Here is a 14478-nt window from a genome sequence, read left to right as displayed (position 1 = left end):
GGATTTTAAATTTATTATTTGGCTAATGATTCTAAACCATTTCAATTCTCTATTTTTTTTCTTACCATTTTATTTTATAATTATTGATAACAATTTGACATATAATTCTTATTCTAAAAACAATGATTTATATAATATATATATTATATATAAATTAAGGAAAAAAATACATGCAACTCTCATGTGATGAAGGAAATATGTAAAATACTAAAAATAGCAAATTACCTTAATATCTTTTTACAAATGAAGCAATTTGTCCCTTAACTCTGGTGGTGTACTACACGTGTCTTAGGTACGATTTTGATTAATTTTTAAGAATAAAATATTATTTTATATTTAAAATATATAATATATAATAACAAATTCAAAATATTTAATGGGGTTGGACTGTCGTCAATTCAATGGCAATATGTCCATGCTAATTCAAATCCATCTCGGCACAATCATTCGTTAATCTACCATGAGATGGTATAACTCCCCAAAATCATTCAGAAATATCCAATACGAACATAAAAATGAACCAAATTTTCTGCTAGATCCCTTATTGCCCTGGGATTGTAGTTCAATTGGTTAGAGCGGCTAGTTATAACTTCTTTAAGTATAAAAATTGCTAGAACCAACTATGGAACTAACCATCCTAGATCGCAATTTTGAGGTAAAAATTTTACTCTTATCATGTTTGTTTCAAAAATATTCGATTTACTCTAAAGGGACAAACAATCCTATAAGACCTCGTTTACTTTATTGCATGTGATAAATGAGTAATAGGATAACCCGAAATTAGGACCACGAAATGCCCATAAATACACATAACTTCATAGTATTTTATTGTTTAGTATATATAAATATATTAAATATTAATATATAGAATATAGATAAACATATTGTTTAGTATAAATATATAATTTATAGTACATATCTATATCTATACTATTATAAAAGTATGAATTTAAGTGTTTGTTCCCCATTATGAAAAGACACTCGTATTCTAATTTAAGTAATATTTTTTTAATCATAAATAAGAATTAGTTATAGAAGAATAAAATTCAATAAAAAAAAATTCTTTAATAGTCCTAATACCTCTAAACTACTTAGACAGTGATAAATATATACATAATAAAAAATAAATACAAAAATAATATTTCTACATGATTATTTGTTAGAAGAGATCTTTAAATACTTCAAGAAAAAAATGATTTATTAGGGCACGGTAAAATTTAAACTAATCTATAAAATACTAATCTAAACTTTAAAAAATTAAAACAAAAATAAATTAAAAAATAAATGTTATGAAATTTTAAGCAAAAGTTATGAATCTATTGTTAATTAGAGGCGTGTTAGAAAAATTAATAGAAGTAAGGTAAATATTATAATTGGTCCCTTAAATTTGTGATTAAAGTCGTTTTAGTCCCTAAAGTTCATTTCTTAACATGAGCATTCAACCATCTCTAAACTTTAGTTTTGTTTTAAATTGTTCATCTGACCAAGCCGAAAATATTCATTTGCCCAGCACATGGCTTAGCTGTTTTGGTCATTGTATATCTATTTTTTTTAAAAAAATAGATGAATTGGACATGGTTTAGCTTTGCTAAGTGATATGGGTGTGTTATCCAAACAATCACATTACGTATTCAAACCAAAACTAAATGCTAAGACTGTTTTATGTAACATGGTTGTGTTCTTTAATGAAGAATTTGAAAAAATCGGTATGGCTCGGGAATGCGGCGTAAGCGTGAAATAAAAAAATTAATTATAATGGTTCAAAGGAGTCTTCTCTTTGAAATTTTCCAGTATTCCATATTTGTTAAAGCATAATAATAAACATATAAACATGCTAGACAAATGGCTAGATGATGAAACAAAACATGTAACTTTACCTTTTGTTTCTATAGATGAGCAACAACGTGCATTTATTTTCATTTTCGTTCCTCTTCTGTTTACTTTACGATCCAAATTAGAACCCTCTAATTTGTCCGCACCCACATTAAGGAATAGATATAGTTCTTTTTCTATTGCTAGATAGAACAAAGAACAAAAAGAAAAACAACTTCAAATTAACACTATCGTTTAGTGCTTTTAGATTGTTTATGTTCTAACTTGAATCTAATTCAATATAGAACAAAAAGGAGAATATTTTGAGAGAGAAATTCAACAAAATTTCATGGCTCATGTGTGTTGGTTATGTTGGATATGTGTGTAATTTTGTATATTACATACAATTGAATTTAAAGTTCAATAACTACCAAGTTTTCCTCCAAAGCAATCTATACACACATGCATATAACCTTCAACCATAATGAAATAACCACCCCATTATCTTCATCATGGTGAGGAGTTTCAACTCCTTCTTAACTTGCTCCAGTCTCTCTTAAATGGGCTTGGACTTCAAGTATAGACCGGACATGATTTAATCAAATTAAATTAAGCCCAACCAAAGTCTATTGGATAATAATTAATTAACTTAATTTTAGCCCAACTAACTCCAAAGATTATTTAATCTAATTAAATAAATCTAAGCGCAACTCTAATTGATTAATCCAATCAATTAATTAAGTCAAACCTAAAAAATTAATCCAATTAATTTAAAGGTGTTAAGCCCAAAAAATTAATTAGTCCAATTAATTAATTCTTGAGTCATCCATCAAATGGATTATTAAATAAATGATTCAATCATTTATATATTCTCCTTGAATTAATTTAATTCAATTAAATTAATTCGTTTCTTCTCGAATTAATTTTACCAATTCCATAGTGATTTGTGTGTGACTATTTAGATTCACCCTCTGCTAGATTTAGGCATTGTGTCCAACACAAATAATTCATTAAATCAAATTTAATTAATTATTTTCAATTAACCATTAATCGAAAACGCCCGTTACCATGGGTGGCCGTCTAGCAACGGTCCATGGCACTAGATACTAGATAAATATTGGCAAAACGTTTAGGCTCTCGAGTTCCATACAGGTATGGTCCTTCCGTCGACAATCTTCCGGCCTTAGTCTAGGGCATGGAATTGGACGGCGATTCCCATCCTGTACCAGATAACTATACTGAATACTTGAGATGTATTTACTCTATTGATCAACAAAGGAAACCATTTCCTATTCGATCAATCAATATGGTCATAGACTTAGAGAGTCTAAACCATCTTAGAGCGCATATGAGATATATCCATCATATACTGATAGGGATAGATTCTGTCTTGAAATCCACCGTCCTCAATACATAATCTGACTACATTGGATAAAGCTTATACTGACCACATCGAAGACATAGTCATCTCTCGCCAAATCCAAGATATAACCATCATATGCATGCGACTGCCATAATTCCTCAAGTCCAAGGACTAATCTTGTACTATCAGAGCCAGGAATTCAAGTCGTACTGACCAACCCTCCAAGGTTTTCATTTGACGATTTTCACGAGTCAGTTCAATCAATTAACAATCTTATTAACTAATCCACTAAAATTGCATTGACATTTCATGTCTGTCGCTGATGAAACGCGGCACTCATCCAATGAATGCAATACTTAATGCAAGTCTCTATAGGACTCTCGATGCCTAGTCTCGAGATCCTCGACTTGGAACGTTTCAGACCAACCCTCCTAAGTTGGTTTCATAGCTGTTATCCAATAGCCAACCCAACTACATGGGTTTTTCAATTGATCTGTGGGCATTTATTGTGACGTTAAAACACCATTCAACATAAATAGTAAGCACAACAAACATATGGTGCCACAGATGAATGCTTACTACATTTATTAAGATAATATCACATTCATAAAAGACTTCTAAATTGTTCCCAAAAATGACGATCCAATTGACTTTCTAATCACCATGTCTAATAGAATTTTAACGCATGAATAGACCAAAACACACTTAAAGTGTGTTTCACCTATAAAGTAATATTTCGTCCTAAAATCATATTGTTATCGAAATTCTCTCCAATCATGACTTTACAAACTATTCAACTTGTTAAAGGATGAATTCAGACATTTCCAAGGGGAAAAAAATAATTTAGTTGAAACGGTTCATTTTATTACACCACCATACATTATTTGCTTCAACAGTTAGTTCGCATGCAACAACTAGTTTTCCATTTGTATTTGTAGCCCTATCATTATAGTACGACACAAATATTACTACACAAACCAAGACAAAAAAATTATCTTCATATATTTATATATGTATGTGCTTTTGGGAGTTTTTGTATATCATTCTCTAAATTTGGACAAAAATTAAAATTTAGAGATGCTAACGAAAAAAAATAAACTACTTAGTGTTGTTCTGCGTTGTGCGCTTATTACTTTTGTCTGCGTTGTCTGACATTGTATGCTTCTACAAACTACTTAGTGTTGGTTTTGCTACTGCGCACAAACTGATCTATGCTATTTCTGCGCGCTGTCGCGATCTGCAGCTACATAATTCCTGCCTAACACTCTTTTATAGGCTAAAATCTCATAATTTAAGAGAGAGTCGAGGTCTCATGTGGCTAATGTATAGTTAGTTCCTCTCTCATTTTGTCGTTCTCAATTATTGGTGGTGCAACTTTTTGTGATAATTCCTGGATTGCTTGTGTAGCTTGATTTGCAGGTACTAGTTAGAACCGATGATTCGAGTGTAGTGGCAGAAACTTTTTGACACACTGGATCATTGTCCCCAACTTCGTCCTCTCTTTTAGCTCTTTTTGTAAGGGAGTAGGACTTCTTTATACTTTTGTGATTTTCTGTAAGGGAGTAGTACTCCTTATTTATGCTTTTGGTGACTATTTGTAAAGGAGTAGTACTCCTTTTTTACAGCTTCTTAGAAATGATAGGGAGTCAGTACTCCCTGTTGTAAATTTGCTCGCTTTCTAATTTTAATAAAGAAGGGTCGGGGACTCCCAAAAACTTCCCCATCTCCGGATGGTTTAAAGAAAAAGAAAAGGGTACTGATTGTTGCTGAAACATAATTGGATCTCAAGCTTAAGGTCGTCTATGGGCAGCACATGGATAGGACTACTACTGTTTTATGATCTTCTCATCAAACCTCTTAATCCACAACAATTTCTATTGAAGCATATGGAGAAATAGTTGACAGAAATTTTTAGGATTTGTTCTTAACTTTTCTATCCCAAACTCAAGAACTTAGCCCCAGAACTCAGGGAGTGGGAAAACGTTTGTTTTGTGGTTTGTAAAAGTTGAAATAAATACAACACTGAAATCTTTTAGGTTCAGCAAAATTGATGGAGTGTTTCATTTTTCTCTCATACAATTGCTGCAAATCTTCTATGCACTCTTGTCTTTCTTGCTTTTATTACAGTTTATAAACACTCATGAAACACAATGGCTGCGCAGTATAAGACTTCTCCATACATTCACATCCAACATTATATATCGATAAAGTTTAAATTGAGAGGTTATTGATAAATGGGCAGCACGTACTACTAGCTACATACTATTGAAGTATAGCTTAATGGTTAACATCTCTAGGCCGTAAAATACATCAACATGCTGCGACGTGTTCCAAAGAAAAGGGTGATAGTATTAATGAACAGAAAGAAAGAAACATGCCAGGCCTAGATCACAGCAGAATGTTTATGAAACTTAAGTACGAAAAACTTTATGTAGTCTTTCCACAATCCTCATTTACAAATAAATATGTGAAACGCAAAAAAAGTTCCGCCCAGTTGAAAGTGCTTAAAGTTTAACATGAAAAAATTGATGACAAGCTAACAAGGACAATAAAATGTACGAGGATGACACTGTGCCCAGCAAATATGCGTGGACGGAGGATCTTGCTGCCTGTGCTTGCACAAGTACTCTGGAAGAGGTCACCCAATTCGCTGTTAATACACCACCTAGGCTGATTTTCCTGCAAAATAGGAATTAGATATATTTAAGAAATGCTGAATAAACTTCAGTTCAACAAATAAATGGAAAGGAATGAACACAATTGAAATAGCATAATACACAGCGTACTAAAGGCGCAGATGAGAGTAAATGTTCTTATGCTCGTTTCTATGCTTTTAATGCAAAAAGAGACACCAAGTGGAGAGAATATTCCACCACGAATTGCGGAGGAAACAGATCAATAGCGGAATTCAGAATAACATGGAGAGATACAAAATAGTATATGAGATCACCAGTAAGACACTATAGAGAAATAACACAGGTGAAGCAAGAACAGGTGGAACTCAAAGAAAATGCGTTCTGAATTTTCTATTTCATCGAGATGTTTACAATACCGTGTTAATTAACCTTAAAACTTTGGCATTGTTACATACATGCATATTCATTACAAAGTCAAATATGGTGGTAAAAGCAAATTTCGCTAAACATGCTTTGGTGTACAAATACATTAGGCGTGAGTGTGCATGTCATTGATATGCATGTTAGTTCAAATGTACATACATATATCTGGTAGGCACAAAGTAATAAGGAATCATGTCAGGTGCACTAACAAGTTTAAATTGAAAAAGGATTTATGTCTTATGAATGGGAAACCATAATATCATGTTTAAACAACTGAACTCTATTCAAATTGTAAGACAATTTGGAAGGACTAAAACTCACTGTCTTGTGCAGCTTATCCTGCTTTACTCATCATCACTCTCATAAACCATTTTCATTCGCCGATGAGTTGTAGTTTTCCTCGGAGGAGAGTCCTCATCTGACTCAATGTCCTTCCTTTTTTGGCTTCCTCCTGAACCCCTACCCTTGTGCTTTGGTTCCTGGTTAAAAATAAGTACACAAGAGATTAAATTAGCCCATACTTCAGGGGGATTAGTATTTTAATCAGCAAAGAGATCAAACAAAAAATATCAAAATTTAACATTTTCTCCAAAGAAATTTGTGATGTTCAAAATGATTGAATCACTTTGCAGTTACTGATATCCCCACATCCTGCCATCATTTTCCCCCATTTTCAGTACTTTCCTTTCTCCAGTCAAGAATCCTATCTGCAGATATCATCTAAAAGGAAACATAAGGCATACAAGGTAAGCTCCACTTTTGCGACCAAACAAACTCCCTTTCTATTTTTCTCTGTAGTAAGTTAATTGCTTCGACTAAACTTCAATTATATGCCTTAAATCATGAATATTTACATGATCTATTCAGCAACCAAGCAAGTTTTATAGAGGGTTAGGGTGACTCCCTTTCCGTAAAAGTCAAGATTTTTTTCGTCTCCATGAGTTGATTTATTCTCGGGCTTTCAATATTCAAAATTCCACTATTTTCTCCACCACATTCTCGAGATCAACATATCCGACCCTGAAATTTCTGAGATATACATGACATCTTCAGTTTCTGTAGGGCAGATGCTACTAGGTTGCAGAATCCATCTCCCCCTAAGTGCCACATTAGAGTTAGAATAATGCACCGAATTGACTGGGGCTCATCCTGTCAAGACGCTAAAAATAGCTAGAGATATTTGCTTGGGCACCCATCTTCAACGAGGTAGAGTGGAGAACATGCTAGGAAATACAAGAAGAGTTGGGCTGAGAAAGAGAGGAAAGCAAAGATGGTGCTTGTGGCTGGAGTTGGGAGAGGAGATATGCTTCATGATGTTCAGCTGTCCTGTTATGGTCCGGGAAAAGGATGAGAAAGACAAAGACCACAGGCCCCCCCGCAGCTGCGGTTTAGGATCTTAAACTTTTATGTTACCATGACCTAGGTTACTCCTCCCTTCCACAACAGTGCTTGACTTAGGTGTTTCTAACAAGTATGAGCAGACACGGCACATACCCCAATTTACACTGGATAAGATAGGCTAAACCTAATTAAGAAGTCAAGTTCCAGAAAATATTAAACTTGGCTGGAAAGCAAAGTTCTAGTATCAGGCAGTTAACACATTTAAATAGCACTATACGTTATTGGCCTTCTAGGAACTAGTCGGTAGTCCAGAATGGAAAGACTGAATTAATTTGATCATTTTCATATCTTTATACCCAATTGCCTCCACTCACTAAAGTCAGTCCAAACATTTATTCAGAAACACTACCCCATACCTCGGCTTCTTCTTCTGATTCATCATAAGTCTCTTCTTCCTCTCTTTGTTCATGCTCTTCATCTTCTTCTGCATAATCTTCCTCTGCTTCCTCATCCCTTCTGTGTGGTGGAGAACCCTCACCTTCGTCCCCTTCAGTTTCATACTCAGACTCCTCCTTCTCACTTTCAGAGAAGTCCACAGGCCGCCGAGATGATTTAGCAGCTGGCAGTGCTGACTTCCGAGGGATATCCTTTGGACCCTGAAAGCAATCCAGAGCAGAAGTTTTTCAATTAAGCACAATAGACAAATCACCAAAAAGAAAGGATAAAGAGATTGTAGGTTGGGACAGGGGGCTGTAAATGGTTTCAGGTTGATATAGTCAGGTAGTAATGGCGTGCCTTCTTTGCATTAATTATGCGCTTTTCAGCTCGAGCTTCCAATTCGAGGTCTTCCTCAAAGCGTCGGCGGACAGCAGAACGTCGAGATTCATAATAATCTGGTTCATCCTCCTAATGTAGGAAAACACAATAACCGAAAATTATATTCATAACACAGAAAGTTTATATGTGGTAGTGTGACCTAAGTAAATGTTATCATTAGACATAAGAAATAAAAAACGCATATGCTGCAAGATAATGTTTCTAACTCTCCATATATTTGCCAGAAGAAAATTAAAGTGAATAAATGAAAATTCTAACCTCCTCAAGTGCATCCTCTAGGAAACCAGGAGAGAGTTGACGCTCCCGGCGGATGGGTTGTGTATATTTCCGATTTACCTTCTCCTTTCTCCGGCTAAGAAGTTCATTAGCCTTAATTGATTGATTAACAGCCTAAGACACCATATAAGAGAGTGAAACTAAGAATCAAAATTCACTTGGTTTATGTCCAGATATATTAACTAGCCAACTGATAATATACCTTTTCTTTTTGCTCCTTCTCCCTCTCAGGGTCGATGTCAGTGATACAGTTCTTGACTTTATACACCTTTTTGTGTCGGGAATCGACGAGAGCAGTCAATAAGCGATGCGAATTCGATGCTAAGGATGAAGGCATAAACCTCATCTTTGTTAAAATTCGCCCCTGAGACTGCAGAATGCCCTGTGAAGACAGTCCAGAATAAAAACTGCTGATGAATCTAAGACAGCCATTACATGTAGTAGAAATATAAGCATCCAGAAAAGAAATTTCAGGTCTCAGAGGACCTAGGGCACCTTTTGAAGTTCAATATAAAGACCCTTTTGTATTTACCAATTACTACAAATTATATTCAAGGAGCGTGCATTATTTATTGCCACCTGTAAGGAAAATCTTACTTTTCCATGTCTAAGGAAAAGGTGGGCCTGTTCATGTTGTGCGTCTTGCTTCGATATATCAAGAACTTCATTCCCGATGAGTAACTGTTGGCTGCCATCCGACCATTCCACAAAGCGAGCATTGCTTTCAATCTACAGAAACTAGCACCATTAATATGCAGTTATAAACAAAAGGACTGCGCCCAAAGATACGGCAATTTCGCCCAATTCAATATGCTTCAATTACAAAGAACCAGATTGATACATTATTGCACCAATTCCTGCGCAAAATGAAAACCCGAATGCCATTTGACCACAATAGAACTGAACAGTGAGAAGGAAAACCAGAGCAGTCTGGATATAGAGCTGTATTGTATTACACGGATGATGGAAAGCTATTTATTCAGCTGGTTTGCAGATTAGAGTTTGAATATTAGGGGTTACGAAACAAGTTACAGTACACTCACAAGTTGATGAGCCTAATGCGCTCATATCGGTAACATTTACTGGCATTCATTGTGCAGTAAACTTCCTAGTTGATGAAAGTGTAAAAGCAGAAACAGCAGTTTCTCCGGTTAGGATAGCATAGATGCTCTGGGTGCTGCTATTAGATTTCTTAACATGGTAATACTTCACATTTAGAAATCTGTTTTGCCCGTTGAATTGTAAAGGAAATCCTTCAGTCTAAATTGTCTTTGAAATACGGAAGTGACAGTCAAGATATTAGTGACAGAATAACACCTCATAAAGACTTTCTAGACCTTGTCACAAACATTCACATTAATATTAGTTTCGTTTCCAAAATATAACTACTGATGCACATAAAGCAAATACCAAGGGTTGTGTTTCATTTCAATCTCAGAGCTATAGTACAAATATAATAAAAGCTCTAGAAAGAACAGAACATACAAAAGCAACCACAGGGGGAGGACCGTAAATGCATTTACTAAAATAAATTTTGATATTCCATTCAAAAGCAGCAGCATTTGACCTTCATGTCAATGCAAGTGCGCATGTCCCAACTAAATGCAAATGCCGTAACATATTCACTTACTGATGTTGTGCCATCAGGCTTTTTGACCCTCCTCCAACGAACAACATTGTTCTCCAGTCGTATCCTTTTTTTCGATCCAGATTCATCGGTTACGTAAAAATCCTCTTCCACATATGTGTGGGGATCAAAGGGTTTAGGATCTACACCCATTATATTAGAAACTTTGATCATATTCATCTGCATTTGAAGAAAAATCACTGTTTAGATTTCTAAAATCAGGTAGCCTATATTTGTCATGTCTCAAGTTGCATGAGGAAGAGAGAATATACAACTAAGCTCCTACGTGCACTAGCTCCAACACAATTGAGCTATCCTAGCAGACAAGTTACGTAACTTAATATTGCATAAAAGAGATATACAAGTACATGACGAGAATAAAGTACTTGTTTTGCACCGCCGAAGCAGATGCTTTAAATTATCAGTTAATCGCTTGCACCGACTAGACATGTTTTTCCTTATTAATTAGAAACTTGAGAAGTAAATACAAGCTAAAAGTTTACTCTCTACCTTACTCATCCAAGATCCAGCCGAATTATAAACATTGCGCAAATTACAAATTTTCCTTGTTTGCTACCAAGCAATTCAAGCAAATGCTACAAAGCAACCTATAGAGGCTATATAAAATCAGATATAGTCTAAAACTTGTTCACCGAACTTTTAGTTAGAAAAGAATTGCATCACAGAATGAGTAAGGTCTATTTACTTATCCACCAGTCTGAACTGCCATCTGGCAGCAGAAATGGACCTATCTATGCAAATGTAGCAGGTATAACTTCCGACCAATCCACGGATCCTGCCGAATTTATAAACATTGCGCAAATTACAATTTTTCCTTGTTTGCTACCAAGCAATTCAAGCATATGCTACAAAAGCAACCCATAGAGGCTATATAACATCACACATAGTCTAAAATTTGTTCACCGAACTTTTAGAGAGAAAAGAATTGCTTCATAGAATGCGTGAGGCCTATTTATTTATCCACCAGTCTGAACTGCCATACGGAAGCAGAAATGGACCTATCTGTGCAAATGAATCAGGTATAACTTCCGACCACTTAAATTCAATCAAGAATCAGAGCAGATCAGAATATGACTTGGAAATGGCAAGCACACTGAAGATAAACCTTGTCTGATTCAGCTGGAGGAGGACACAGAGGAATTTCCAACTCCAGTGGGGGGCCAACCGGTTTTTCTTTAATTTTAGCCTCAATGCGCTCTTCTTCAGAGTCATATGGTGCATCTTCGTCCGGTATCATATCTTCCGGCCTCAATTCTTTCTCATAATTTCCCTCTTCGTCCATTGGTGATCTCTGTGTTGGGGGAAAATATGTTAGTACATTTCATGCATATATATAGCACAGTGAAAGCATAACTGAAACTATTATGATGAGCATCATGCGAACATTTTCGTCTTCAATCTGGTTCTGAACTTCGTACTCTGCTTGTTCTTCATCATCAGAGTCTCCAAAAACATCACGAATCTCTGGAGCTGATTGCAAAAATTGATCCTCTTCTTTCTCCTCACCAATTGACCTACTGCAGATCATAAAATCCAGACGACTGAACATCTTAAACAAATATAAAGTATAAATACATTACAGACGACCAAGATCACATGATATTTTCATAAATGAACTTAGGGCCTTAGGCAACTACTAGCTTTGGAAAGTTGTTCTTTTTGTGCGCTCTATGCCCTCTTCATCATTACTTTCCATTCTTCTCAATCTTTTCAGAAGCATCAATTGAACTACCACAAAGAACTAATCTCTTACAAGTGTCGCGAATGATGCAAAAACTTCAGCTGAAATGCTTCCTAAAAGGGTTTAGAGTCTAATGTTGTGCATGCAAGCAAGAAAATATCAAGAACGGCAGGTTTAGTGCACACCCACACAACTCCATCCCGCAAAAAGGAACAAGATCCTCGGAGCAGATATTCTACATTGGTACCTAGCATTTTTAGCCTTCGCAAGAAGTTCTCAAAACTCAAAAGATAAGAAGTAATAGTCCCATGAGAGATACACACCTCCAGAGAGTGGGTAAGATGAGGAACATCTAGCAACACAAATTGGGAAGAATGAGAAACTTTTCCGGAAGGCCTTTAAATACAAAAGGAGCCTACGCTAATGCCAACAACAATAGCACATGAAAGCCACATTATGCATCCATAATTAACAGAAAGGAAACTGAAAGGCACCAGTTAAGGTTATTTACTGGACCGGAAAAGGTATTAAAGAACCCTTGCTGATGCAGTGACTTTTAGAATATTATTTTTCCTAGTTATTTCCTATTGAAGATTACAGATCAAATATTTTCTGATGAAGATACTTAGCAATCAAGTATTTAAGACTGCATAACAGAAGAGGCAAGAGGATACAAAAGGAAAATGCAATGCAAATCAGTCAGCAGTTATAGATATTCAAAGCCGGAGATAGAAAAGTTCCATATTTACCACTCTCAAATAGGCAGGAGCAATACTAGAAAGGGAAACAGAAAGAGGAAGGAGGGTAATCAACAAACAGATTATACTGGGAAAGAGGACAGAGGATGAGAGAAATGAGCAACTGACCTAGGACTCCTAGCCTGATTCACTTCGTCATCCTCATTAGCAACATAGCGGTTCTCCCCAGATCTTTCTGATCCACTATCAACTTCATTACGCCTTCTACTTGTTACAACTCGTTGGCCGTATTCCTCCTTTTCATCACTCTCCGAGTACCTTTCTTCACTTTCTTCCCTTTGATCACCTATTTCAACTTCTTGAGAACTTTTCTCTCGCTCACCCTCGCTCTCTCCATGTAAAGGATCAAGATCCCGAGGTTCACCTTCACTCTCAATTTCTGCCTCTCCTTGACCTTCAACTTCACCTTCACCTTCAACTTCAACTTCATGTTCTGGTCCTCCATCCCCTTCATCCTGAAAAGATAAGATCACAATAAGAACAGAGGTAAGACAATGAGCTCGTTATTTCAATTCTTTCAAATGTAATGCGTTCTACTACATTCAAATGAAACTAACTAGCAATGGTATAACATAATATTTCCATAAAACACCTTTAAGAATGGATCGGAACGATTCTTCAAGAAGCATAAATACTTGAAAATTCTCAATACACACAGCAATTTATATGTGAATACACATCAAATAAACCACAATAGAGCAAACTGCACTTTTACTTGAAACCAAAAAAAAAAAAAAAAAAAAGAAAAGGAGCAGGTGAAAACCCGGAAGAGAGAGCCAATTGCATAGAGATAAACGGAAAAGAAAGACAAGATAAATTTTTCCAATTAAATTGAAAATTCTTCCTGTACACACAAATTCAAGTACCACAACATGCACCATTGACACCCGATAACCCTGAATTGAGTAGCAAAAAATGAGAATTTGATAAGGGGGACAAAAAGATGAAATCACTCATACGGAGGCATAGTCAGGTTGACGATTGGACTCGTGCTCGGATTCGACCTCCTCCTCCTCATCTTCTTCTTCCGATTGGTCCCCGAACAAATTCTGCATCATCTGATGCCGTTTCTCTTCTCCCACCATTTTTGCACGTGTATTCCTGCGTGAATTGAAGTGTGAGAAAAGAAAATTGAGGTTACTCAGAGGCAGAAACTCAGGTGTATGTGACTCTGTTGTTTGTGTGAATTGGGGTTTTTATGTATTGAATCTCCAAGAATACTACTCACAATCAGAAACGGCTAAAAAAGGACAAATGTTTTCCCTTTTTGCGGTTTCACCCCCTTGGGATTATTGATTTTACACTTAGGCCCTTCGACCATTGATTTCTCAATGTTTTTAATTTGGTGTAAATTACTTTGAGAATCTTGTGAAATTTAATGACTGTAGCTTTTGATGATTTTATAATTATTTTTAATTCTTATATAATCAGTTGTTACCATATTTAATTCGCACTTATCCACAATTTTTAATTTTTATGGTAAATTACATTTGCATCCCCTAAAATTTTAAATACTTCATATTACTCTCATCTAGGTACATCCACTAACACTACTCAAGGGTTATACTTGTAATTTTACATAACCCGAGTACATTACACTAATTCCCCTCGAAAGATGTACTTCTAATCTCTTTAGAGTTGATAACAAGGTTTAATTTCTCCAATAATTTTTTGTTTCAAATTTGCTATTGCACGTCTCCCTC

The 14478-nt window shown here is 35.5% G+C and overlaps 1 protein-coding gene across 1 annotated transcript; it reads right to left on the bottom strand.

Annotated features, from left to right (window-relative positions):
* Positions 1–5563: 5563 nt before the first annotated feature.
* VIP4 (leo1-like family protein) lies at positions 5564–13997 on the bottom strand. The gene is made up of 12 exons (XM_011074559.3): positions 13735–13997; positions 12884–13230; positions 11721–11853; positions 11442–11627; positions 10319–10495; positions 9286–9417; positions 8891–9070; positions 8671–8802; positions 8371–8481; positions 7992–8231; positions 6556–6713; positions 5564–5854 (listed from the first exon to the last, which is right to left on the bottom strand). Exons 1-11 carry the CDS (start codon positions 13858–13860, stop codon positions 6579–6581), a joined length of 1899 nt encoding a protein of 632 aa, XP_011072861.1. The 5' UTR covers positions 13861–13997; the 3' UTR covers positions 5564–5854; positions 6556–6578.
* Between the last annotated feature and the right edge of the window lie 481 nt (positions 13998–14478).

The sequence above is a fragment of the Sesamum indicum genome, linkage group LG3 (genome assembly GCF_026168435.1).
Source record: "Sesamum indicum cultivar Baizhima isolate 11 linkage group LG3, ASM2616843v1, whole genome shotgun sequence".
NCBI lineage: Eukaryota > Viridiplantae > Streptophyta > Magnoliopsida > Lamiales > Pedaliaceae > Sesamum > Sesamum indicum.
Note: the sequence above shows the minus strand (reverse complement) of the source record. Positions and strands in the feature narration are given on the sequence as shown.

Bases quoted from the DNA above. Each gene is read 5' to 3' on its own strand.
- VIP4 (XM_011074559.3), bottom strand. From the start codon at position 13,860: ATGGTGGGAGAAGAGAAACGGCATCAGATGATGCAGAATTTGTTCGGG. The intron at 11,628-11,720 runs GTTCGCATGATG...CCCCCAACACAG, and splicing joins ACCAGATTGAAGACGAAAAT to AGATCACCAATGGACGAAGA. The intron at 9,071-9,285 runs GTAAGATTTTCC...CTGTCTTCACAG, and splicing joins TTTTCCTTAGACATGGAAAA to GGCATTCTGCAGTCTCAGGG.